Raw genomic sequence first — 24478 nt, 5'->3', positions numbered from 1 at the left:
TTAAAACGGCGCACTGCTGATGTCTGCACAGAAAACAGCTACCAGTTATCTTGATCTGGAAGGTCTGTGTGTGTCTGGGCAGGGCAGTGGTCACAGCCCCAAGCCTGTCTGAGTTCAAGAAGTGTTTGGACAACACTCTCAGGCACATGGTGGGATTGCCAAGGTGTCCTGCACTGGGCCAGAAATTGGACTTGATGATCCTGATGGGTCCCTCCCAGCTCAGCATATTCTGTGATTCTCTATGTTTAGTTATATCCCCCCAAAATTACAACATAATGCATGAACATATATAAACCTTCCAGTGCTTAATCAATCTGTAAAACAAACAACTAACTTCTTGTGTAGCACACAGAAGCCTTTTGAGAACATACTGTATGCCACAACCAGAATCAGAGCAGGACAAGGAGGCAAGAGGAAAACCCTTTTTGCCTGGTACTTGAAGGTCAAATGTAAGAGAAGCCACTGATCATCAAAGCTGTAATTTGCCCAATGTTCATTTGTTATGAGGATTGATGCCTCCACTCTCCTCACACACAAAGCATCAAACTGTTTTAGTTTGGTGATTGACATATTTTTTAATTCTTTTTAGGCACAGCAACAAATGAATATTCTGTAATATTATTTAAAACTATTTTTTCTCCCTTCAAAGAAAAGAAAGGAAGCATCACAGAAGAATATACTGAGGATAAGGACATTTAAAATACACTGCCTGGTAAATAGATGCCCCCATGCACAAAAAGCAAAGGCCAGGGAATAAGAGCGGGAACGCAAAGGCACTGCAGAAACAGCTTCAGGCTCCACTGAACACTGGAATTACTGGCATGTGACTAAATAAGCAGCTTACAATAAAAGGAGTTAGACTTTTAGGAGTGATACAGAAACCAAAAGAACTTAGCGTTCAGGAACTATAGACAGACAGGATACTTAATCCTGGGCTGACACAGGACTAAGAGTCAGTGACTGTTTGCTGGATCACAGTATTTGTTTTCCAATGCCAAAGATAGCAGAAAAGGATAACTGCAGTTTTCAATTAGCATTCCACTGCCTTGGCCTAAGTGCATTTTGTCTTCATTTTTTTTGGACAGTACAGCAGAATGTTGCTGGCAACCACCTCAGAGAAAGCTACAAACCCTGCCAGAGATTTCTGTACAGAGACGAATTGGCTGCATACAGGTCTGGGACTGAGCTGTCCTCTGAGGGGTGACTTCCCACACACCTTATCACAGTACTGACAGAAGTAATCTCTGTTGGGTTTGATGATGGGCAATGTGAGCTCTGGCACCTCTTCTATTTTCATGTCCGGATGTCTCTTTGATAAATGATTCACCTTAGGAAAAAGAAACACAGAGAACAGGAACATATTACAGCTAAAAACCAAACAATTGCTGCTTCTCCCAGACATGGATAACAACCAAAGCGGAAGTGAATGATAAGTGAATGATGCAAGTCAGCAGCACCAGAAGCATTTGCTGCTGCAAGGGGTGTTGTGCACTCACAGTAGGCTGCTGAAGGTAAATGTGGTCTTGCTAGATCTCATTTACAGTTTCTCTAATCAAAATAAGATGGGAAGGGGTAAAATAGCTTGCCAGAACTGTCTTGCAGCTGAGAGTGAGGTAGTGTAAAGGGCCTCTGCCCAGATCACAGCCCCCATGAAACCTCTGCAAACAACATCTCTTGCTGCAATACAGCCTTCACCCAGAGGCAGTGACAGGGCATGGCCAGGAGAGGTCCTCAAGAAGGGGGAGAAACAAAACACAGGAAAGAGAGTAAGAAAACTGAAGCTGTAAGGCTGAAGTAGGCAATATTTTCATCTCATGTTCTGTTAAATACATTATACATCAGTCAGCATTACTTAGCGTTGATATATGGGAGTGACAACCAGACACACAAGGCAGGCAGTGAAATGTGCAAAGACACATTTTCTGAGGAGATAAGACACACAGGTTTAAAAAAAGATGTATCGTCTTAACTCAGCTATAAAATTCACCCTGTTTCACAGCATCCTGGCTGGATAAGACCAGGCTGGACAGGGCTCTGATCAAACTGGTCTAGTGGAAGGTGTCCCTGCCCATGGCAGGGGATTGGAGTAAGATGAGCTTTAAGGTCCCTTCCAGCCCAAAGCCTTCTATGACCATTGCATTCCAACCACTGGAATTCCATCTTCCCTCTTTAACTATTGATCAGGATAGAGCAGGAGGCTGTAGGAGCAGCCAGGCGCTCACCAACATGCCCCTGCGGCGGAAGCCCATCATGCAGAGGCGGCACTTGAACATGAAGCTCTCGTAGTCGGTGGACGCGATCCGGGGCTTGAAGGTTTTCGAGCGGCTGATCCGATCGGCCTTCTTGGCCTCCCTCTCCGGGTTGTGCATCCTCTGCATGTGCTCCCGCAGCTTGTCCTTCCTCTGGGAAAGAGCAATCAGGGAGAAAAATGTCAGCACCACCCCAGTGACTGCCTTATGACCTGTCATGAGTGTGAGTTTTCAGGGATCTCGCTCCAGCTTTTCCTCTCAGAAAAATGTGTTTCTTCACCCAAAAGCGTCCAGTCCCTCAGTGTCCCATTACAAGCTCAGTGACAAGGAGCAGGCTGCTGCCACCGCAGTTTACCTGGCTCACAGTCCGCTCCATCTGTTCTGGTGGGATTTGGAAAGGCATCTGGATGACATGCTGACAGGATGGATGCCATGGACACAGGCACCTCTGTCAGGAATAAGATTAATTCACTGGTATCAGCAAGCAGTTTCTTTACTGAACTGATATAAACAATACAACCCAAGCACCTGCTAGTAGAGTTGAATCATGATCTAGTTCTTAATGAGCAGATAGAAAGTTCCTTTGCTGTTAAATTATTAGAAATAAGATCTGTTTGAAATAAGATGCTGGGGTGGCCTTACCCCTTAGGAATGAATGTTGTAGCTCACATACAACACCAAGCAGTACGTGCAACTTGCAGGCAAGTCTACCATGTTTACACATATTATTTGCTTCCACCTTTGAGAACATGAGCTTATCTACTTGAAGGAGGGCAAGAAATGGTGTTTGTTGTATCAGGAATGGTCCAGCCAAGAGCCACCTCACCTTGAACTGCTTGCCACAGGTGGAGCACAGGAAGTCCTTGCGGTCCGAGTGCCGCAGCATGTGGAGCCGCAGCTTGTCGGGGCGGCAGAAAGCCTTGTCACACTCTGTGCACTGGTAAATCTTCTCAGAGTGGAAACTGCGCACGTGCTTCTTGACCTGGAATGGCAGATCATACAAAAATGGAGCTTATGCAAGAGAGAAGTGAGTGGTAAAACAGTCTGGGAAACCCTTCGCAATAAGAAAGAAAGGAAAAAGGTTTTGAAGTTGTCTAATCTGTTTTGGTTTAAAAAGTATTTGATCAGAACAGATATCTCAACAATAGTTTCTATAAAGCCATAACATCTTTATGGATGGATGATTTGATTTCTTCAAGATTGATTCTTGAAGGCATCAGTTATTGCACAGTTGCACTTAATGGGCAGCGAAGGTCCACGATGTTGTACTGAATCACCCTCGAGTGAACACATTCATCTGAGGTTCATTATCTTCCCTTCATTTGTAAGAAATCTAAATGCAGGGACTAATTCCTTTCAATCAGAGAGAATGAGAGTGCAATTACAATTGGCAAAAAAAAAGAGCCTTAATCAGAAAAGCATTTGCACACCATTCCTGAATGGCAATTACTTCTCCATACTCTGGGACTATCCTTGACCACTTCAAACTTCTAGTGGGGTTCCCCCCACCCAAATAAAGGAACTAATGAGGTTTGACATTTGAAATGCAAGCACTACTCGAGAAACAGATCTCTAATTAAATCTCTACCATATTCTAATACTGATCATACATGGAACAACTTGGTGTCTTTATGTGTTCCACATAAAAGTATTTAAGTAGGCAGCAGTGACTAGACATGATTATTCATATAGCAAGAAGAGAAAATAATCATTGTTAAATTTCAAAAATATAGCTGCATAGCTGGAAAAAAGCCATGGATCCTTCTTCTGACTTGATCATTTGCATGGGAAAGTTTATGGGGAATTAAGTTGCAGTACAGCATTTCTGAATCATCAACATTTTTCCTTGTGCAACATTTACAGAAGATAAAGGGCTTCTGCCAAGATGGAATTGTATTAGTAAATCACTTTTCCCCATCCTTTCCTCTTTAGCCTAGTGGACAGTCTATCAGTTCCTATTACTAATACAAACTGGCTTTCTACATTTCAATTTCAGTCAGGCTGCTCAGTAAGACACATCAACTGCTTTGTCCCTAGGAAGAAAAATGAATATATTAATGGTACGTCTCAGTTTTTCTCTTACTGGACACAGAAATAGAATCTTTAAATTCTATTAATGACCTTCCCCAAGTGCTCTGCTCACTGCACAGAGTAGCTGCATTACCCACTGCTCCATTGCAGTCCTAAGCAGCGTGCAGGGGAGGAGAACAAAGTGCCCAGCTGAAGCCCAGGGGGGAAGTCAGGAAGCAGAGTATCCTGATCTGTTCTGGCATTTCTGCAAGCTGTTTAAATGAATTATCCTGACAAAAACCAGGCAAGGGATTAAAGACGAAAAACCACTGTTTTTTTTTGTTCAGAGTTCTAATGACGAAGGACAAGGTATGTTCAAGTACAAGCTGAGTACGGCAAAAGACAATCCCTTTTTGTGGAGCTGTGGTAACCAGGGCCTCTGCTTTGGGCATTTCTGGGGAATAAGGGACCCAGCATCCTGCAGTACAGTGTCTTCAAATGCCAGACTGAAGCACCACATCTGATGACTGAGTGGACAGAGCACTTCAGCGGCATAAGACAACATCTACAAGTGCTTGGTCATCTTCCTTTTCAATTTCTGACAGATGTGGATCCCTTCATCATGTGCAAAGGAACTCCTGTGCAGCATTTCACAGGGAGAGGGCTAAAAAATCCATAGCAGTGCTTCAAATCAGCAGGGCACCTCACCTGGATGAAATCTGGGAAGCGTTTCTTACAGGTGGGGCAGGTGAAATAGCCGTCGTTGACATGGATGGCCACGTGGTCTTTGAGCAGATCCAGGCGGTCAAAGGACTCGGGGCAGAAGATGCAGGAGTAGGTTTTCTGGTCCATGTGGAACTTCATGTGGCTCTCAAGGGCACCACTGTTGATGAAGCCCTTGTTGCAGATGTCGCAGGTCAGGGGGCAGTTCCCCTCCCGGCCGTGGAAGCGCAGGTGCTGATCCAGCTTGTCCTTCTCCCGGAAGGCCTTCCCACACTGCAGGCATTTGAAAGGCCGGAAGGATTTCCGGATGAACAGGTGCTGCAGAGCTGCATTCTGAAAGAAACATCCCAGATACCTTTAGCTTCTTTAGGGATAGATTCCACATCCAGATATTTTCAGGATTAGATATACCAGATGAGCAGTGAACCTACACTTCAAAAAGTTATGTTGCATCATATCCTGTCTCCATTTCACAGCAGGGGAGGCTGTGGCAGGCAGGAGTCAGGGGACATACCTGCAGTTACACCCTGAGTTAGCAGAACACAGTGCAGAGTTTCCTCTCCATCCCTGATTTCTTCTATTTAGCTTATTTTACAGAAAAATGCCATGCTAAAGACAAGTCCTCTCTGCAGTACAGACCTGGGCCTGAGAAAAGCTGCAATTCCCACTGGTTTTGGGGGATCAGGTCACAAGTTCAGCCACCATAAAAAGGGACGGTGAGCCAGTGCCCTGTTTCCCTCGGGAGCAGGGCTTATGAAATTCCACAGCCCTTTACATCACCTTCTCACCAAAGATCACCACAGAGACGTGCAGCTGGGGTTTAGCATTGCCTGGAAAACTTCTGCTGGAGCATACATTCAAGAGGTGCTACTGTGTTTCAAAACATGACAGCAGGGGCAGAATGGCAGGTTTAGGAACAGCAGGTAACAACTTGTGAGCAGTTCTCCACTCTTACTGTGCACAACATCTCTTCTCAGCCCCTATTTTGTTTTGGTGTGTTTTCCTTCACTCTACCTTTTCTGTGACATTTCCTGATTATTCTCTCTTCCCCTTCTCCCTTTCAGATAGAGCCATCCCAGTCCTGATCCAGCAGTGTCTGCTGGAGGAACAGATGCTCCTGTACCTGTTGCCTGTAGAAAGAGGGAAGTGTGTCCTGCATCTGCATTTCAATACAGGATTAAAATTTCATGTTGGATAATTGGAAAGCTGGAATTAGGTGGTGCCTCTGCATGTATAAAATCTCACAGCACACTGTCACCCATACTGCACTCCAAGTACAGTGCAATGCTCTAAGCATTAACTCTAAGCATTATCTACTCTTCTCCAAATTAAGATCCATAAATCGTCATTTATCGATGTCTTCTCTTTTCACATGTTACACACAGAAGCCAGAGAAATAACCTGGAGGGCATGGTAAGATGGGATATTAGGAAGGAATTCTTGGCTGTGAGGGTGGGGAGGCCCTGGCACAGGTTGCCCAGAGAAGCTGTGGCTGCCCCATCCCTGGAAGTGTCCAAGGCCAGGTTGGACAGGGCTTGGGGCAACCTGGGCTAGTGGAAGGTGTCCCTGCCCATGGCAGGGGGTGGAACAAGATGAGCTTTAAGGTCTCTTTCAACCCAAACCATTCCGTGATTCTAAATAGCACTAGACATTGCTGATACCCCTGCTCACACATGTTCCATATGACCCACTTTTCCCTGAGCTACGTTCAAGACTTCTGAAAAAAGATTCCCCTGGTTTCCTCTCTCCTTTCCTTGTGGGAATGTGACAGCTGACACAGCTGACATTTGCTGTGTCCCTTAAGTGCCTGCCAACAGCTGACATTGAATAAGTGAAGTTAGGAGCTCTTCTGCTGCAATGAGGGAACAGCTTGGGAATACTGTGAAATGCTGTGTTAAGGATTAAATTCATGAGCCTGAAAGATCCTTTTCACCATCTGAACTGCAGAGGCAAACCTAGACTTCCATTCCAGGAAAGGAACGGGGGAGTTACACAAAAACCTAACAGTTTCATACAGGAGCTCCAAATGAACTGTCATCATCTCCATTCTCCATTTTACAAGTGAGACAATGGGAAATACAGAGATCTGCTGTAAGTCACCCCAGGAACTGGAAAGACAGACGTGCTGCGTAAAAACTAATATGCTGTATGGAGTCATGAGTACATAAGTTCCCCTGAACCACAGGGATATGCTAATAAAACATATATAGTTGAAGAAATGCACTTCAAGTCCTGAACTGCACTATGAATTTGCTATTTGATCACTGGTACCTTATCTGGTATCACTGGTATCATTTGGTACCTTACCCGGGAGCTGAGTGGGAAGACAGCGGGATAACTCAACACAGTCCCACTGCTATCCAAGGGCTACAGAAGGGTGAACTGTTTTACTGCTCTTTGGCTAGATAACTATCAACTATAAAAACAGAAAAAGAGAACTAAGTGTTGTCTCATTAACTCATAATATTAATCCAGCACAAACAATTGTGCAAACAAATCCTCCAAAACTTTAAGATGAATATTACAGTTCTTCACCCAAGCAATTTACTCCTATAATATCCACCTTAAATTTGCAATTAATTGGCATGAAAAGAACTAGAGTTCTGCAAATAGTTTTTCAGGTAACACTTAGTTCTGGACAGTGGTTGCTTCAAGAAGAACAAATGTGACAATTTACAGTGTGGGGTCAATCAGGAAACACTAAACAGGAGCTGGACAAAACAATGGAAGGCGATGTTGGTATGTCCCATTGGATTAGATACAGCAAAAACCCAATGAAACAAAAACCCAAACCTACCTGCAGCTCCAGCTGAGCAGGCAGCATTGAAGGAGAGAAAAATACTTATGTTATGCAATGGACTTGAAAACAGAAGCCTTGACTTCTGCAGGTCACTACAAGAGCCAGCTCTTCTAACTAGAGTTTACTCCTTTGAGGGTTTTGCCTCAGGAAACACTAAACAGACCTGCAAGGTTTACTCTGTAGTTAGTAACTGCTCAAGAGGAGTTAAAGGGCAAAGATAAAACCCACAGATAATCTTGAAGGTGTTTTGTGACCTTTCCTGTTCCCCGGGGCTGATTACAATGATGCAGTGCATGGCAGAGCCACTGTGAGAACCTTTCAGCAGAAGGGAATAATTAGGGCAGGATGACAATAGGGCAGGGATTAGAAGAGTGAAAAAGTTAAGAAGGGACTTTTTCTAACCTCATCTTACTGGCTGTACTCCTTGTTACACAACTGGTTGCATTTCTTTCAGCACGAAGGAAGTGACTGTGCTTTCCAAATCATATCTCTATCCCTGCCAGGTTCTGGCATCAGCACATAGACACTTCAGATACTGCCCGCAACTGAATTAAAAACAAATATTCATTTTGGCTGTGCACCACTATGGTCCTCTAATGTGTTAAAAGAGTATCTCGAAGGGTGGGTGTATCTCTTTGCAATGCTGGGGACACAACTGCCACGGTTAAGGTCTGATCTCCAAGGAAACTCCACAGGCTATAAAGCAGAGGCTGAAAAATTAACTGATCCCATCAGGACTTGAATCCTGGGGCACCACAGATAACTGCTTCCAGCTAGAATGAAAACACTCTGCCTTAAACCTTAGAAAAGCTGAAGCAATTCCCAAAGAATGATTGTTTTTGATAATTAAATCCTATATGATAATAAAGAAGTAGAGCTACACAAGTCTCTGGATTATAGCAAGGAGTCAGGACTTTCTACCTTTTCTTTGGAAGTGAATAATGTATACTACACATCTAAAATCCAAATGTTTGCTTGCTTATATTATTAAGTACACATTAGTATAAGCAGGTGCTGTGAATAGCTGAGCTGAGTGAGAGTTCAGAGGGTGATTTTTCAGTGCTTAGAAAATAATGCTTGCTGGTTTAGCCTTAACTCAGTGCTCATTGCTCACAGTCTGATGCAATATGGAAGGGTCTGTGCAACCATCCGTTTGCCATTCTGCCAATGCTTCTGGCTTGAAACACCTCCAGAACTCTGCTGAACACGAGCTGCCAGATGCATGGGAAGTTAGGAAGATTTGAGGGACAAACGTGTCACTACACCACCACTGCACCCTCTTAGCTGTCATCTGTTTGTGATGAATTTCCAAGCTAAGTCACAAGACAAGTAACTTCAGAATTTCTGTACCTTTCTTCCCATATTCACTATTTCAGAAGATTTGAAGTTCGTATCTTGGGTTCCAAAGTTCAGGGAAATGGCCAAGACTTTCTCTTCTTACTGAGGAAGCTGTAGCACACTGTAAGCAGTCCATTCCCCATGCTCTTTACTGACAAAAACTCAGCATCTCTCTTTGTACTCTGTTATCTTCCCTTCAATACATTCAGTAAAAATCTCTCAAGATTTTAATCTATGAAAATGAAATTACTGGTAGAACCTTGTCATTCAGAGACTGCAAGCACTTTAGATGGTTAAAAACTGTTCAGTCTTAGTGTGCCCAAGCCAAATCCTTCCTTCAAGATGTGCATTTTTGGGGTAACACCACCACTGGCCTTGCACGTGTATTGCTATAAACTGCAAGCAAAATTTGTCTCAACATCTTCCTACGCAGAACAACTCAACTCTTTCCTAATCCTTTCTCATCCCCTAAAAATGAACTCTTACCCCCATTGCAGCTGTTCCTTTCTTTAATCCAAATTTTACACACGGAAGAAAAAAGAAAAGATTTTAAGCTAAATAAACCCATCTCCCAGTTTCACAACTTCAAGGATTATTTGCTCGAATCATTTCCCTCCCACACATAGTAGAGAAAAAAACAGCTCACCCAGCTGACACAGAGCTCAGGCTCAAAGTGTTTGCTGTCGGTACACAAAGCTCTTAGTGCAGGTTTTGATCTCAAAAGCACGTTTTTCTACCCCAAAAAGGAATTTTAATCACTAAATATCACCATTTAAGTGGATCTAAACTGTGGTTGTGGTTCCTCTTCGGCAACTTTGCAGTAGAGTTCTGAGAGACACAGATGGTGCTGTGAGCAAGTCATTAGTCTGTGCCACAGCACCACAATTCCACCGGCTGTTTGCAGCCCCCCTGCTCGCCAGCTCGGACAGACTGCGTTCCCCGAGAGAATTACTGTGCTGCAATTCAATCAGCTCCAACTGCTGACCAGTTCTCACTAACGCTTGAGATATTGGTTCTTAACGTGAGACTTGCCTTCCTCAGTGCTAAGAAACCTGCTAGGAATGAGATGCTTTAGATTTGGAGGTGGATACGACAGTGAGAGTCAGAGCAGCTGCTCCTGGCAGGTGGGTCTGGCATTCCTTGGCTTACAGTGGATGGAGGGGGGGTGGCTGTGCTCTGCCATCCCTCTGTGCTTACCCTGATGCGCTTGGCTCTCCTCATGTCATCTGCTGTCATGGTGCTCTGCGTGGGCCCCGCGCTGCCCTCGTGCTGCGGCTGCACCTGGAGCGCGGGGGGTTCCTGCTGCTCCAGGGCCGGCTGCGGCTCCGGCGGCACCGGAGTCTGCTCCTGCTGCTCCAGCCCGTTCAGGGCGGCTTGTCCAGCCTCATCAAACTGCCCCTTGCTGGAAAAATGCAGCAAGTCCTGAAACCGCAAATCATACAACTGGTGATTATTCCCCCCACCCACTGAGAAACGCTTTGACAACACTCAGCAGACAACAGGATTTCTACATTTTTCATCACAAGCTATGAACAAAACATGTACACCCCAGCTCCTACAGTTCTCCTGCCATGTCCACTGATGCTTTCCCACATCACCTTCACCTACAGCAACATTGCTCAGAGCCAGGGAAGCAGCACTGTAGGTGGGTGACTCCGCTGACCAGTCACAGAAAATCAACATTATCCAATCTTCTGCACTCAGGGCTATTTCTGCTTTAACCAAAGATGATGGGAGAAATCTTACAACCAAAGTGACTAGTGCAGAACAGGGAAAGGAGAGAATTCCTGTCTCGTTGAAACCGTTCACACTTTGAAGCATTACAGTGCGTCGTTAGTAGTGTCTTCTTTCTAACAAACTCTCTGGAGTGCTAGAGAGTGACAAATGAGGTGATTACACTGTGCACTGTGTTTTTCTATCCAGTTTCCAGCTCTGCACACTCTTGTCCACCCAGCTGCACACATCACTAACAATTATCACACAAAGCTGTTTTCCTCCTTTTTTGAATTACCATAAAAAGGGAGGGTGCTGTGAGTGGGAAGCACATGCCAAAAATCTACATTCTTTCCCTGTAAGTTCCAGTAACTTCTCTGGCATGGAATTCTCCTGTATTACATGAAAAAAATCACACATAGATCCTTACTTGACACCACTTCATGCAACTAAGGAAACTTAAAAGCACAAGCTAGGAAGCAGAGCACCAGAATTATGTCAGCTCAAGGCTGGTGCTGTCAAAGCACAAAAGTGGGTGTGGGAGAAGAAAACCAGGGTGCCAGGAGGAGTGAGGCCCTTACAAACCAGGACTGGCTCACCAGAGAGACACTTGGTAGAACAATACACCAGCCAAGTGTCCAGCCCAGGTTTAGGTGACAAGTTTCCACCCTGACTGACATTAGACTGTGCTCACATCCTGGCTCTCAAGTTCTCAGGCAGAACTTGTGCCTGGTCTTTAGAGAAGTGGGCAGACCTCCAAAGGCTTGGGACATCACTGTGGCCCTGCTCCACTGCACAGACACTCCAGGCCTGGCCATGCTCCAAGCTGACAGGACACAAGCCACCTCTAGTCCACAGGCCACTCACACACATTAACGTGGGATTGTGCCCAGCAAGCCCTGTCTCCCCAGAGTGAAGGGCTTGGGAGCAGCAGTATGTGTATTTGGTCTAAAGAGGGCTGGGGGGTGTCATGCCAGCCTGCAGAGAGGGTCAGCCTGCACTTAATGCAGCATTTAGGGCACTGCAGCAGGAATCCATAGGCAGAGAACATGTTCCTCCCTCTGAGTCAGCACAGAGCCATGACCCAGTGAGATGCCAGAGGAAAATTACCACTCCAGATATCAGCTTTCAGCTAAATCATAAAACAGAGCACTGATCCCTTTTGACACCGCTCAGAAAAGGACTTAGTGGTAACCTAAGCATGGGCAGCATCAGAGAATTTAGCATTTTACTTGAATGCATCGTATTGGGTCCCTACAGAATATAACCAACAGCCACAAGCAAAAGAACATTTTGCAATAAGCCTGCCTACAGGAGGCCCTTCTGTTAATATTAAAACATCACAGAGAACCATAGCTCAAACTGATTTAATTCCACCAGCAGCAGTTATAAGAGCAGGCTGATCTCACATTCCAGAAAGGACAAATAGGAACCTAAATTCCCATTACAGTTTTACTGTCTAAATTACTTCTGTGATGCTGCTAAACTGCTGCAATAACCCACCTCACTGCTAAGTGTTCTGGGATGAAACTTGCTGTAGAAATGCAAGTGATTTTACAGTGGAAGGGAAGTGGAGTGCTCTCCTGCAGAGAATCGCAGTCAGAAAACAAGAATTACTCAGGTTTAAGTCCAAAGCACACCCTCAGTTTGCACTAATGCCCCAAATTCTTTTTTTAGTCAAGAGTTTACATCCCACAGGATATTTTTTTCCTCCTCTCCATCTCCAAAAATATACCTGTGTCCCTTCTTCACACTTTTCCCCATTTTCACTGGTTACTTCCATGCGCATGAATTTGGGAGGGCGCCCGGGGCGTCTGCCTGGTCCAAACCTCCTCTTCCCTCGCCCACGACCTCGGCCTCTGGCTCTGCAGAACACACAGTGCCACAGGTTAGAGACAAAAAAAGAGATGGATTTGGATTCTCTACCGATTTTATGCATTCTTTCTCAGCATCACTGTTCACCCATTCGACTCTGCAACAATGGCCTCTGGTAAATAATAAAACCCAAAGAAATTCTGGCAGCAGAGACACTATTTTCTGGCTGGTATCTATTTATTCTGTGCTTTATGAGAAACCAAAGTCCAGAAGACATTAAATTTATTTCAGTAATCATGGGACTGAGAGGACCACTGGCTTCTAGCAAGTCCTCTGCCATGGCAACTCTCCCACTTCCAACACCCCAGCATACAGTGTGTTGGAAGCATTTTCAGCAACATGGAACAAGTGCACAAGGAAACCAATTTAAAATCTAGAGCCACAACATCCCTCCCCAAAAAGCACTTAGCCATTGGTGTCAGGTCCTAATTAGAAGGGAACAATTTTGTGACAAAAAAGCAAAACAAAGCGAGAGCCACTCGCTACATTTCAGGAAAAAAAAGGCACCAATGCTCTGTGATGGATGTTTGTAGATTCAGTTTTTAATAAGATCAACTATCTTGCCAGCCCAACAAGGAGCCAAGGCACTAGAAGCCTTGTCCTCAAAGCTCTGTATCTCCATTCATCTGAGAAACATCAGTATTTCAATATTGTGGTATTGAAATACTACAATTTTTTAAGTCATTGGCAAAAAAACCCCAAAAGCCAAATAAGAAAAAAAAAATCCCACTGGTTTCAATAGAGTATTTATTTCCTTCAAGCTACTTCTTTCACAAATTCTCTTACACCAGTCAGATCCTGGTGCCACCTTCTTTCCTTCTGGTGCCAACCTGTTCTCTCTTGAGTTGGTCCCTAAGATCTGTAGGGCAAAGCCCCTTTTCTGCAAGTTTGGGGAAGTACCACAGTGATACACAACAAAGCCAAAGCTGTCAGTACCTGCTGAAGAAGTCCAGCTTCTCGTCGTGGGAGTTGAGGTGCTGCTGCAGCTGCTCCGAGCTCATGAAACGCCGATTGCACTCGTAACAGGGCCAGTTCTTCTCCTGCTCCCTGAGAACTGTGTTCAATTTGAAATGTCAGTAGCAGCATTTCAGCCCCACCAATTAAACACCTCATCTTTTTCCCCAAGCCTCTGTGGGTCATATCTCTCCCCTGAAGGTTGGACAGGCTGCAGAAGACCCCCCACTGCTCCATTTGGCTTCGCTTTTATCCCCTCTGCAGTGTGCCATGACCACAGCCCATCACAGAGAGACAAAAATGTCCTTGGACAATTCATATGAACTATCAAATGCTTAAAATTCAGGGTGATTCTGAAATTCACCCTGTATGGAAGAGCACAGGATGGTGTCTCTGGCACAAATTAGGGGAGATCAGTCTAAAGCAGCTGCACATCAATTTATGACAGAGACACAACATTAGACCTTGAGTACAGAAACACACCTCTCCCAGCAGCAACCTAATGCTTTTCAGAATCTGAGGCAAAAGGTTAAATTATTGTAATATTAGCATGAGAAGAGTTAGTGGAAGTAAGCTCCAATAACCCAATCTAGATCTGGTTTAACTTTTCCCAACCTAGCAGAAATCTGGGAGCACTATACAGGCCATATGCTCTAGAATAAGAAGTGCAACACCCAATGACCATCACACAGAGAACAGAAGAGCCCAAGTTACCCTTCCTTTCCTCCTCAGTAATGTCATGGATCTTCTGGTTCACAAACTCAGCATAAGAGGCAGCATACCACACCTGCAGCAGGAATAAAGGTAACAGAGCACTTAAAACCAGAACTAAAGGGGATTCATTTGAAAATGGGTTTTAAGCAACACATTTACTTCACCTGCCTCAACCACTCACTTACTGCTGCTTTCATACTCAATAGTAAAGCCTGGTGAGATCAATATGCTCCTGCTGAGGAATAGAAGAGCTTTGCTCAGAAAGCATTTCCACTTAATTTTAAGGTCTAGCCTCCCAATATGAATGTTAATCTAGCACAAGACTACCAGTAGCTCTAAAGGAAATAAGATAAATTTCTTCAAACCCAACTGCGTAGCAGCAGAGTCCTGTTAGCTGTGGTACCAAGAGGAATGGAAAAACTTTGAACTGGGGGGATTTCACATTTCTTTCCTGCTCTCTTTACATAGACAATAGGCAGCACCATCCACAGAGACTCATTTCAACTGTTTCTCAGCTTCCAAAGGATTACAGCAATATAGTCCTGCTTCGCAAAACAAAGATCTGCCAGGCGGCAGCACGATGGACCCACTTTTGTTATAGGAGGGATTTAGGAAGCCTTAGAACCACAGGAGGCAGGAAGACAAAGTTTATTAAAGCCTGAAAGCAGATGCTCACATCTAGCTGAGAATTCTTGCATCCTTGCATCATTTCATCTGTTTGATTAAAAAAGGACAGTTTTAGAAGAGAATTTCTCAGAGAAGGCATGAAAAGATTTTCAGCATGAAAAATCCAGGCAAGTTTAACTTGCACTGGGCCATAGGCATTTTCACAGTAGTGGTGGGTGGCATTTCAAGGTGTGTGTTACTCTGTAGGAATCTCACTGGTTGGGCAAAAAGGAAAGCCTGGAGCTCCTGGAATACTCACCTGACATGTAATATAGAACACACTGATCCTCACAGTCCAATCTCTGGACAAAATTTGTATGAATCCTCTACATCCACTTGGAGAGGAAACCCCATTACTGAGCTCAGGCAATTGGCTTTCAATTAGCAAACCAATTTTACCCCAAAAGATACTGCTAACACATAGAGTAAGAAAAATTATGCTTCTACAGGCAGGTCCATCCAGATTTAGAGTTTGATTTCAAATTGCTTTAAAAGCTGCTGAGAAAATGATGTTTGGATACATTTAAAATGGATTAATAAGATTTCTAGTGATTCAGCTTCAGAGATTCCTACTCTTAGAGTGTATAAACAGTCTTTAACTCTGGTTCAGTGAGTGTGCTTAAAACAATTGTTCTTCCAGATAAACTGTTGACGTCTATGTGCGAGAAGAGATTTGAAGAACAATAAACAACTTCCTGATATCAAAATTTTTTAGTTTCCGCCAGTGCTCCAATAGATGTTGAAACTGAAGGCCATCTCAGTCAGCCTTGCTGCTTTGAGCTCAAAGTAATGAATATGTTTTTAGAGGGAACAAAACCTAACTCACAGGGAAGTCACAATATTCTTTATAATTTTCCACATGCAAAGTTTCAAAAGTTTCAGCAAAGCCAGGTAAAGGGAGAGACCGTATTCACTTAAGGCATCAAAAAACAAGTCAAGGGCACACAGGACTAACTGGAAGGGGCATTCAGAACTAAAAAGAGTAAGATTGCTGCAATAAAAATTAGACTGCAGCAGCAAAATATATGCAGTGTAAAGCATGACAGTGAGAGACAAATAATTTACATAGTTTTATTGAACTTCCTGATTTTCTACCTGAGCCAAAGCTTATTAAAATTCCTAAGTTGGTGGCCAACTACTTAACTGACTTTAGTGGCATTTGACTCAGACCATCAGAGAAAAAAAAGCCCTAAAACTATTTAGAGCAATATTTTCTGGCACTTGGACGTGCAGTTATTAGGCAGCAACTCTTAAGAGATTATTTAATCAGCAGAAAACAAGAACCCTGAGACACGAGCAATGTCATACCTTGAGTTCCTGCTTGGGCTCCACGTTTTTGATGGTGGTGTAGTAGATGTGGTGGCCATACTGATAAGCCACCAGGTTCTGCTCCAGGTGGTTCTGGGCTGGACGCACAAACATCATCCAGTTACACAGAGCTTCACTGGAAAGTTCAAACCACAGGTCCTCTTGCAAGTCTCTGTCTTTTCTGTCACCCTTATCAAGAGAAACCTGTAGCAAAAACCAATTACACGTGACTGTAATTAACTGCCTGGTTCAAAAGAATTTGAGTTACTAACAACTGTGCCCATGCAACTGTTACATCAGGGGAGCAATGAAGGCATAGCTCATTTTTTCTCTTTACTAACAGGGATCCTGAAACAGGCAGAGAAGTACTTAAAAATGGGCAGAGATTTAAGCAGGGAGACATGATGGACCCTTCCAAGAGTTTCAAGGACAAGAATCATTCATTAAAAGGGTCAGGCACAGTATGTCCCTGTGGCTATAAATGAGCTGTAGCTTTAGTAGGACACAGAAACATCAGTCAGATGTTTCTTACTGGCAGACCCACTTCTCCTTTCATTTCTTGACTCATAACATTGCCTCAAGCTGGAAGCAGCACTTCTTTAGCTGAACTTCTCTTGGGTTGCTGAATCTGCCTATGGTCACAACTTTCTTGTCAGACACTGCCCATCAGAGTACTCCTAAACTGTGGGCCTGAACTCCAGTAAATAAAGGACTAATTTCTATAACGAAACCAGTAAATGGGTAGATAAAAGTCAGTCAAATCCATTTTACCCTACATCAAGGACTTGGTACAAGAAAGGGGAGAAAAATCTCTCCTTTCCCCTCATCTTATGGGGGAGAGAAAGGAAAGGGATGAAAAGTATTTTGAACTGAAGTTACAGCATGACAAAAGAATGGCTGCAAAATATTCTCAGATGGGGCTGCTGTTTTTATGTCCAGATGCTGCTTCAGCTCATGTGAGAGTGACTCACAGCCTTCCATGTTATGCACCCTATATATCATAACACTACAGAGCCAGAACATCCACTGCATCTCCCTGAATAAGAGAGTAGATTTGGAGCCAAAGCAATTTGGGTGTTTCTGAGTTACACTAAGGTAACAAATGACCATGTCTGATGGAGGTAACAAAAGAACATGTCTATCGATCAAGATAAAGTGACAAACTCATGAAAATCAAAGCTCAGGCACAAACTGATCCCTTCTTCTCTCACCCCCCCCTTACCTTCAAATGGATGTAGCAGTCTTTGAGCTCGGTTTGTCTGACCAGGGGCCCTTCCACAGGCCCAAACTGTGTTCGCTTCGGGATGCGCCGTTTGGAGAACACTCCTCCCAAAAACCTGTCGATGTAGAGCACCAGGGGCAGGCTGGCCCTCGCCCGGGTCAGCACGGGCCGGTTGGGGATGGGGTGCAGAGGGCCGTGTTTGGGGCACACCGAGGGGTGTGCGTTATTGCACTCCTCACACCCTGCACACAAAGGCAGAGAGGACATTGTCAGGCACACACTCAGATGCAGCTCACAGACAGCCTTATCTCTCTCTAAACATCTTTGGCTCAGCTGTGGGAACATTATGCCAATAGTCTGTCTAGATTTTACAACATTAGAGAGGGCAGCCTCATGCAAAATGAAGAACAAAGCAGTTCAGAGACTTTACCCGAGACAGAATCTTGTCTTGTCAGTAAAGCAGCCCAATGTGAGTCCACATTTCTGGGCATAAAGGTGTTTACTCATTACTGCTAAAATTGGAATTGTTTTCAACTCCATTTATTGAGGGAGGAGAAAGAAAAAAGGGGAGGGCAGGCAATACACAAAATACTACTTCAAAGGCTTACACAAATCATTGGGATCAAAGGGTCGAGGTGGATCTGGATCCCATTCATCCATGTCAGAGTCCTCCCCATCTTCATCCTCATCTTCATCCTCATCATCTTCCTCTTTTGTTTCTATCCTTTCCATTTGATTCTGCAGAGGTGCTAAAGGGTCAGAACCATCCACTGCCTCCATGGGAGGTAACACCTGGTTATGCACCGGTAATGATGCCTGGGGAAAGAATTCACAAACCATTAAAACTGATTCAGGAAGAAAACTACACTTACAAAGATGAGCAATGAAGGTCCTTGCTAGTCTACCCTTTCTGCTTTCTTTGGCAATGGAGAGAAGGACAAGGGGAAGTGAAGCAACTGATAAACAACTGCTGAGGGATGTTTTGTGTTGCTGCTGCTGAGGCCTCGCTCAGGACACCTCTGTGTCACTCCCTGCCTCCACCCTGCCAAGAACTCAGTTCCCAGGAGAAGGAACTGAAATCAGGGAAGCTCTGCACCCTCACAGAACTGTTGAAACAAAGTCCAGGCTCTGTGGAAATTATCTAGAGCCTAAAGCTGTACTTTAACTTCTTTTGTACAAGTGAGAAAATCCTGCACTTTGGTACATGATCTTTTAAAACCAATCCCCAAAGCATACAGGCAGAGATCAATAAGGGATGAGGTAACACGGAGCCTAGATATAAACTATGGGCCATGAAGGACAGTTGAGGGCATTGCATTCTTCCACTAATTTTCAAGTTTATCCTTTTCTTTCCCTAAAAAAACAATTAAGTATTCTAAGTGCAGTGCATATTTCATCATCCACACAGGTTTCTCAGGTGGAGAACAAAAAGTCCTACCCCCAGTAAAGCTGCCTGAAAACACTGGCAAGGAGACCCAGTGGGTGTTGCTGTGACAGTCAGTGTTACACCTTCTGTTAACTTCACTTTCCAACGGTGAGAGGAGAATTTTAAGGTGGCTGCTCAAGACAGAACCATCTGTACAACAGGTTTCTCTGTATATTAAACACATGATCTCTCCTAAACCCCCCCCCCCATTTCATGGTGAGCCTATGGAAGACAGTACAAATCTGTGCTACAGTTTCTCACACTCAGCCACGTGCCATCCCCTGAGATGATGGAGCAATGGAATCAGGACATGGAAAGGAAAGGGTGCCTGGCACTTACTCTATCTGCTTGTGGCCCCTGCTCCAGAGCCACTGGCTGGGGGGGGTCGGCAACGCTGCCGAGCACGGACAGGTTGGTGGGGTTCATGCTCTGAGCAGCAGCAGGCAAGAGCACCGTTACCTAAAATCACAGGCACTCATTTTAGCACTGCACAGTTCCATCAGGCACTTCCACATGGGCCCTGCCCACCATGCACAGCTCCCTCGAGCCCTGCACTCACTGGAAACTACAGCACTGCAATGATCTCGAGGGTTTTAGAGAGGGATGATGGGCTTGGAAAGAATCTGCAGCTCCAGGGACAAAGGGAAAGGCTTCAAACCTCAGTCTAGACTTTGCAACTTCTGAATTACCTATCACCCATTTTTAAATCAAGGCCCTACCCAGCCTGGGTTCAAACGGCACTAAAAGATGTGAGGAGCTCTTTAGCTCCTGGTAAAAACAGTGATTTGGGGTCCTTTTCTCTTCTACACACAAATTTACTTTTTTTTGTTTTTTTAAGGCAAAAGGTAAAGAAGGGAAAAGAGACATCTTTTTTGCCTATCTTTCTTTTTCTCAAGTAAACCCTCCTCATGGCAGGGTGTTGGAATTAGATGAGCTTTAAGGTCCCTTCTAATCCAAACTATTCTGTGATTTTATGATCCAGGATCCATTAAAAATGAATCCAAGATGGTGTATTGACCTCACTGGAAGATCAAACTCTCAAACTAGAGGATTCCAACCATTATTTTCCTCTACATTATTTGGTCACACTATACATTTCTGTTTACATACTTTTTTGGTGCAGTAACAACCAAATTAATGCCTATTACCACACTGTTCTCACACATTCAGCAATAAAACTAAGCAGAAATAAGATCCCAGGAATCACCTTTCCTATCTTTTGTTTCCTGTTTATCTGTACAGGAATTTGCACAGGTATCCCACATGATGTTTCATCCTTCTCTACAGTTGACATCATGTGGTTTCTAGTTTGTGCCTCTGACTGTTAAGCAGCTTTTATGCTAAAATCCAAGCCCCTGACTCTCTGCAGAGTGCTTAATAAATATCAGATAAAACTGAGTGCAGTGAATTGTGCCAGCAGTGAAGGAGCAGACAAGAAAATCCATAACACAAGGAGACAATCTTAAAACTCCAAATCTAGTTGCTTTAAGAGGTATTAAGAGTAATTTATAAAACTGCTTAAAAACTATAGCAAAAAGACTTCAGGGAGCAGTGCAATGGTAAAGAGGACACCAGGATGACAGCTGAACTAAGCTGTCTAGTATTGACATTTCTGATGCCAAGTGGCAACAGGAAAGGCATTATTATTCCGTGGCACAGCTCCAGTCTGCCAGCGAGCAGAGGGTCACACGAGTTTGTACCTACTATTAGCATTGCCTACTCCTAATCACACTTCAAACATACCCTTACTTCCATTTCCATGTCAGGCACTGCACAGAATATAGGCATTATTTTTAAAAACTTTTCAATTTGTTTTTAAGATAAAGTTTCTTTTAAAAGACAAGGGGAGCTTTCATTGTTATTTTATCATTTGTTGTCAGTTCAGGGATGTCCCACGTGACATGCTGATGTAAAAACACCTGCAGAGGCAGGAGTTGCCACAATAAGGGATTAACCAGCCACCAAAAAATTAATATATCTGCCAGGACTGATGTCAGAAAGTGCTGGAAGGGAGGACAGGCTGAGGACACACGCAAGTGCTCCTGCCCTTGTACCTGGGATGGTAACAGCACATCTCCTGTTAGAGTCTCATCTGCACTGCACACAAGTAATCTCTACTTTTAATTAATCATGTGTGTTAAATGAGCTTTAAGACAATTAAATAGGAATTTTTAGCTTCTTAATGCAGGGAAATTGATGTGGCAAAATATTCCAGAGAACCAGAAGACACATGTCAGTCATTGTTTCCTGTCTGTGCCTCAACAGTTTAGAAAGTCTTTGAGCAATAAAATTTGTTTTCAGCACCCATTCAACCCTTCACTCTGCCCCAAGACTGTCAGTAAACATCCATTTTAATGATGACTTGAGTGATGATTCAGATCCAATACATCCATTCACACATGCCATTAAAGTAGTAAGGATTTAAAGTCCATGACAGCAGAGAATTTCAACTAGAGAGACCTGAAAGCAGCTGTCTATACCTGGTTACCACAATACAGTCCCCAAAGATAAGTAAGAATTAACAATAAAACCTTTGTATCCATGAGGCATTACAAAAAAAGGAAAATCCTCAAAACTTTATAAGTACGGGCTCCATTTTATTCTATTCCCAGCCTACTTCACACTGGCAAGCCCAGCACACCCTGGTAAGGTGAGGGAACCACTCACTGAACTTCCTCAGGTTTTACACTTCATTTCCTGTGAAGCTTCTAGTAAAAGTAGCATTTGATCCAATTTTTCTATCCCTCAAGAGCCTTTTGTGGACTTAAAAGGCATTTGGATCAGAATCTGTATGAGGACAACTGTAAACCCAGCCTTTCCAGAATGGCATGTTCAGATAAAGTCAGCCACATCTTCTGCTGACTCATTTAAAGGGACACTGTTGAAAGATTTTTCATTATATCTAGGGCAGTAAATTAGAATTTTTGTTGAGCATGAATTGAAGTCAATAAACTCAAAGTCAGTCTTAACTTTCATTATCATTCATGCACAAGCTGGCTATGGCAATAGTGGCTTTTTGCCCTTGATCAGGATGACAGGACATAACTGAAGACTGGTTTTGGACAATTTCAGGGACAGTCGTTACCCTCTAGCACCACAACAATGTCCCTTTACCTTCCCTAACTCTTCCCTTACAGTTTCAGGTCCAAGATAAGCAGTGTCTCTTCCTTACCTGCTGGGTGGTGGCATCCTGTTGGACATAAGCCACTTGGGATGGATCTGTAAACAGAGTCTAGACAAAGTGAAAAAGGCTTATCAAACCAGCCCTGGTGTTGTTTATTCCCAAGTCACACAAAAATTACCCTGCCACCAAGAAACGACCCACATTTAAGCCTCTGCCAACTTCTAACATGGCTATTATCACAGAACATTACTTCAACTTACCCAAGTGGATCTACACAGATAGAAATTAAAATTGGGTGGTGCTCCATAAAAATTTAATATCATAATTATGTGGCACTTTTCATCTGTATAATTAAAGTGTTTCACCTGGTTTATCTTTTTTAATTACAGAAATCACTTTGTCAATTGTTGATTTGATAGAATCTACAGGATTCTAATTCAATTCAAAAGCTCTACCAAAACTACTTAAGGGCAGGATAGAAGATAACTGTGAGCTTTTTCTTCCTGCAAATTCACAAGACTTCTGCACACTTTCTTTTGAGGAGCTATCAGGCACATCCCACATGTAAATTTAGTAAGGGCAGGATGCTGTTTAATTTCATAGAAGACATGCCAACTCCAATATTCTGCAAGAACAGTCCTGATGGGAGCCTGGAAAAGCAAGACTCAGATGAAAACTAAGGATTGACTGAGGTCAGCCTTGCCTACTTTGCCAAAACCTGAGCTTGTAGCAGCCTGGCTCCAACAAAATAAGGCACAATACAATTTCCTTTAGCACTGTGACAATTTAATCTCAGTTGCGTGACAGTATCTTTTGACAAAATGATAATATTCAGAGTTTTGGAGTTAGTTGTCAGTAACTTCCTGGGAGATATCCTCCCAAAATATCCTCTCAGGACATCCCACCACGTAGGAGCTGGTTTTATGTAACAGCTCAAGGGCTGCACAGGACAGATCGTGCCATGAGGCCCTGCCAGCGTGGCTGGGGGTGTCAGGTACGTGCACTTTGCAGCTCTGCTAATCTGTCCTGTCAGCAAAGACATTATAAAGCCAGCCTGGTCCTTTTGAATCTGTCCACACAGTCACAGATGCACAGCATATTAACCCTATCCAAACACGTGCTGTCAGGGAATAAAAGCTAATTGATATGATTATGCAGAAGCAAAAGAATATAAAAGGTCTATAAAATCAACAACTCTGCAGAGAAACTACAAAATTAGGTTGAATACACTGAGATCCTCTGCAAAGAGACACGACTGTTACTGTAACTATCAATTAGGACGACTGTGCTACACAAAACAAGGACTCTTCCAGAAGGCACATAGATGGCTTTTAGCTTTTTACTAAATACAACAGAGGCAGAATTTCTGGAGAGATTATCCATGTTTTGGAAAACACCTTTGAATTAATTATAATCTCATCCACCTTCAGTGAAATAACCAGCATTTCATAATTCATAGCCTTCACATCCTTTGATGAGCACATTTGCACATCAGACAAATGAACAGCATGAAGTCCCTGCTCAGCAGTGGGCAGGAAAAACTGCTATTTTCCAGTCGTACCACTTGGCTGCTGACTGGCTTTCATCCCAAACAAGACTGGTTTGTTTTCTAGGTGCCAAACCCGGGCTGGGCTGGGCTGGGAACCACACGTGCCTGCGTAGCCTCCACGGGGTGGATGTAAACGAGGGTGTGCTCCGAGGTGTCCACCGAGGTGTAGGAGGTGCCATCGGCCGTGTAAACCACCTGCTGGGACGGGCCCCGCTCCTGCTCGTCGCTGTACACGATCTGCGCCACCGCCCCCCCCTCGGGGACAAAGTGCACCTGGGGGGAAAACACATCCTGAAGTGACACCACAGCAGGCCTGGGGGACAACACAGCCTGCCTTGGAAAGCAGGGAGAACCTCGGTTTGAAATTGTCACTGTGTAACACACATTTAAAATCTCATTGAATTATGGTGACAATATGGAATCCTGGACACCAACTCCCATCAGTTCCTGGTTTTACTCTGCATTGTAACTCAACTGGTATAAACGGCACCCACCCATACTTAGTTCTTGCACTAAGAAGAAGAGAAGCTTAAGAGAAGAAGTTCATATTTGAACTGGTGTATGCATGGAATTTATTGGTATGTTGTTTCCCTTTATACTCATGTTCCTTTCTGGATTTATGATAATAACTTCATTCAGCTAGTTCTGTAGTTGCAGATAATTTCTTTTATCTTATGAAGGGCTAACAGAACTTACTAACTCTGATATTACTTCAAGTTATAGTACTGCACCTCTCAGAGGCAGCAGTAGGGCATGTGAGATTGCTTCTCTCTAGTGTGTACATGCAGTATCAGGAGAAAATTCAGC

At 43.8% G+C, this 24478-nt stretch overlaps 1 protein-coding gene across 9 annotated transcripts in view; it reads right to left on the bottom strand.

Annotated features, from left to right (window-relative positions):
• PRDM10 (PR/SET domain 10) overlaps positions 1 to 24478 on the bottom strand; it is a 44445-nt gene that overhangs the window by 9478 nt on the left and 10489 nt on the right. For 6 of the 9 annotated variants that reach the window (XM_027699567.1, XM_027699569.1, XM_027699571.1 and 3 more), the window contains 15 exons: positions 23777 to 23944; positions 22171 to 22230; positions 19338 to 19457; positions 18181 to 18388; positions 17573 to 17814; positions 16351 to 16554; positions 14377 to 14449; positions 13645 to 13762; positions 12569 to 12698; positions 10318 to 10542; positions 7780 to 7791; positions 4968 to 5315; positions 3076 to 3231; positions 2223 to 2402; positions 1217 to 1327 (listed from right to left, as the gene is read on the bottom strand). In XM_027699567.1, the coding sequence (XP_027555368.1) occupies positions 1217 to 1327; positions 2223 to 2402; positions 3076 to 3231; positions 4968 to 5315; positions 7780 to 7791; positions 10318 to 10542; positions 12569 to 12698; positions 13645 to 13762; positions 14377 to 14449; positions 16351 to 16554; positions 17573 to 17814; positions 18181 to 18388; positions 19338 to 19457; positions 22171 to 22230; positions 23777 to 23944 (2355 nt within the window). The remainder of the gene's footprint in view (positions 1 to 1216; positions 1328 to 2222; positions 2403 to 3075; positions 3232 to 4967; positions 5316 to 7779; positions 7792 to 10317; positions 10543 to 12568; positions 12699 to 13644; positions 13763 to 14376; positions 14450 to 16350; positions 16555 to 17572; positions 17815 to 18180; positions 18389 to 19337; positions 19458 to 22170; positions 22231 to 23776; positions 23945 to 24478) is intronic. The other 3 variants (XM_027699572.1, XM_027699574.1, XM_027699575.1) reach the window with 3 other exon arrangements.

The sequence above is a fragment of the Neopelma chrysocephalum genome, unplaced genomic scaffold (genome assembly GCF_003984885.1).
Source record: "Neopelma chrysocephalum unplaced genomic scaffold, ASM398488v2 Primary Assembly neopelma1_138, whole genome shotgun sequence".
Lineage (NCBI taxonomy): Eukaryota > Metazoa > Chordata > Aves > Passeriformes > Pipridae > Neopelma > Neopelma chrysocephalum.
This window is presented reverse-complemented; position numbering and strand designations above follow the sequence as displayed.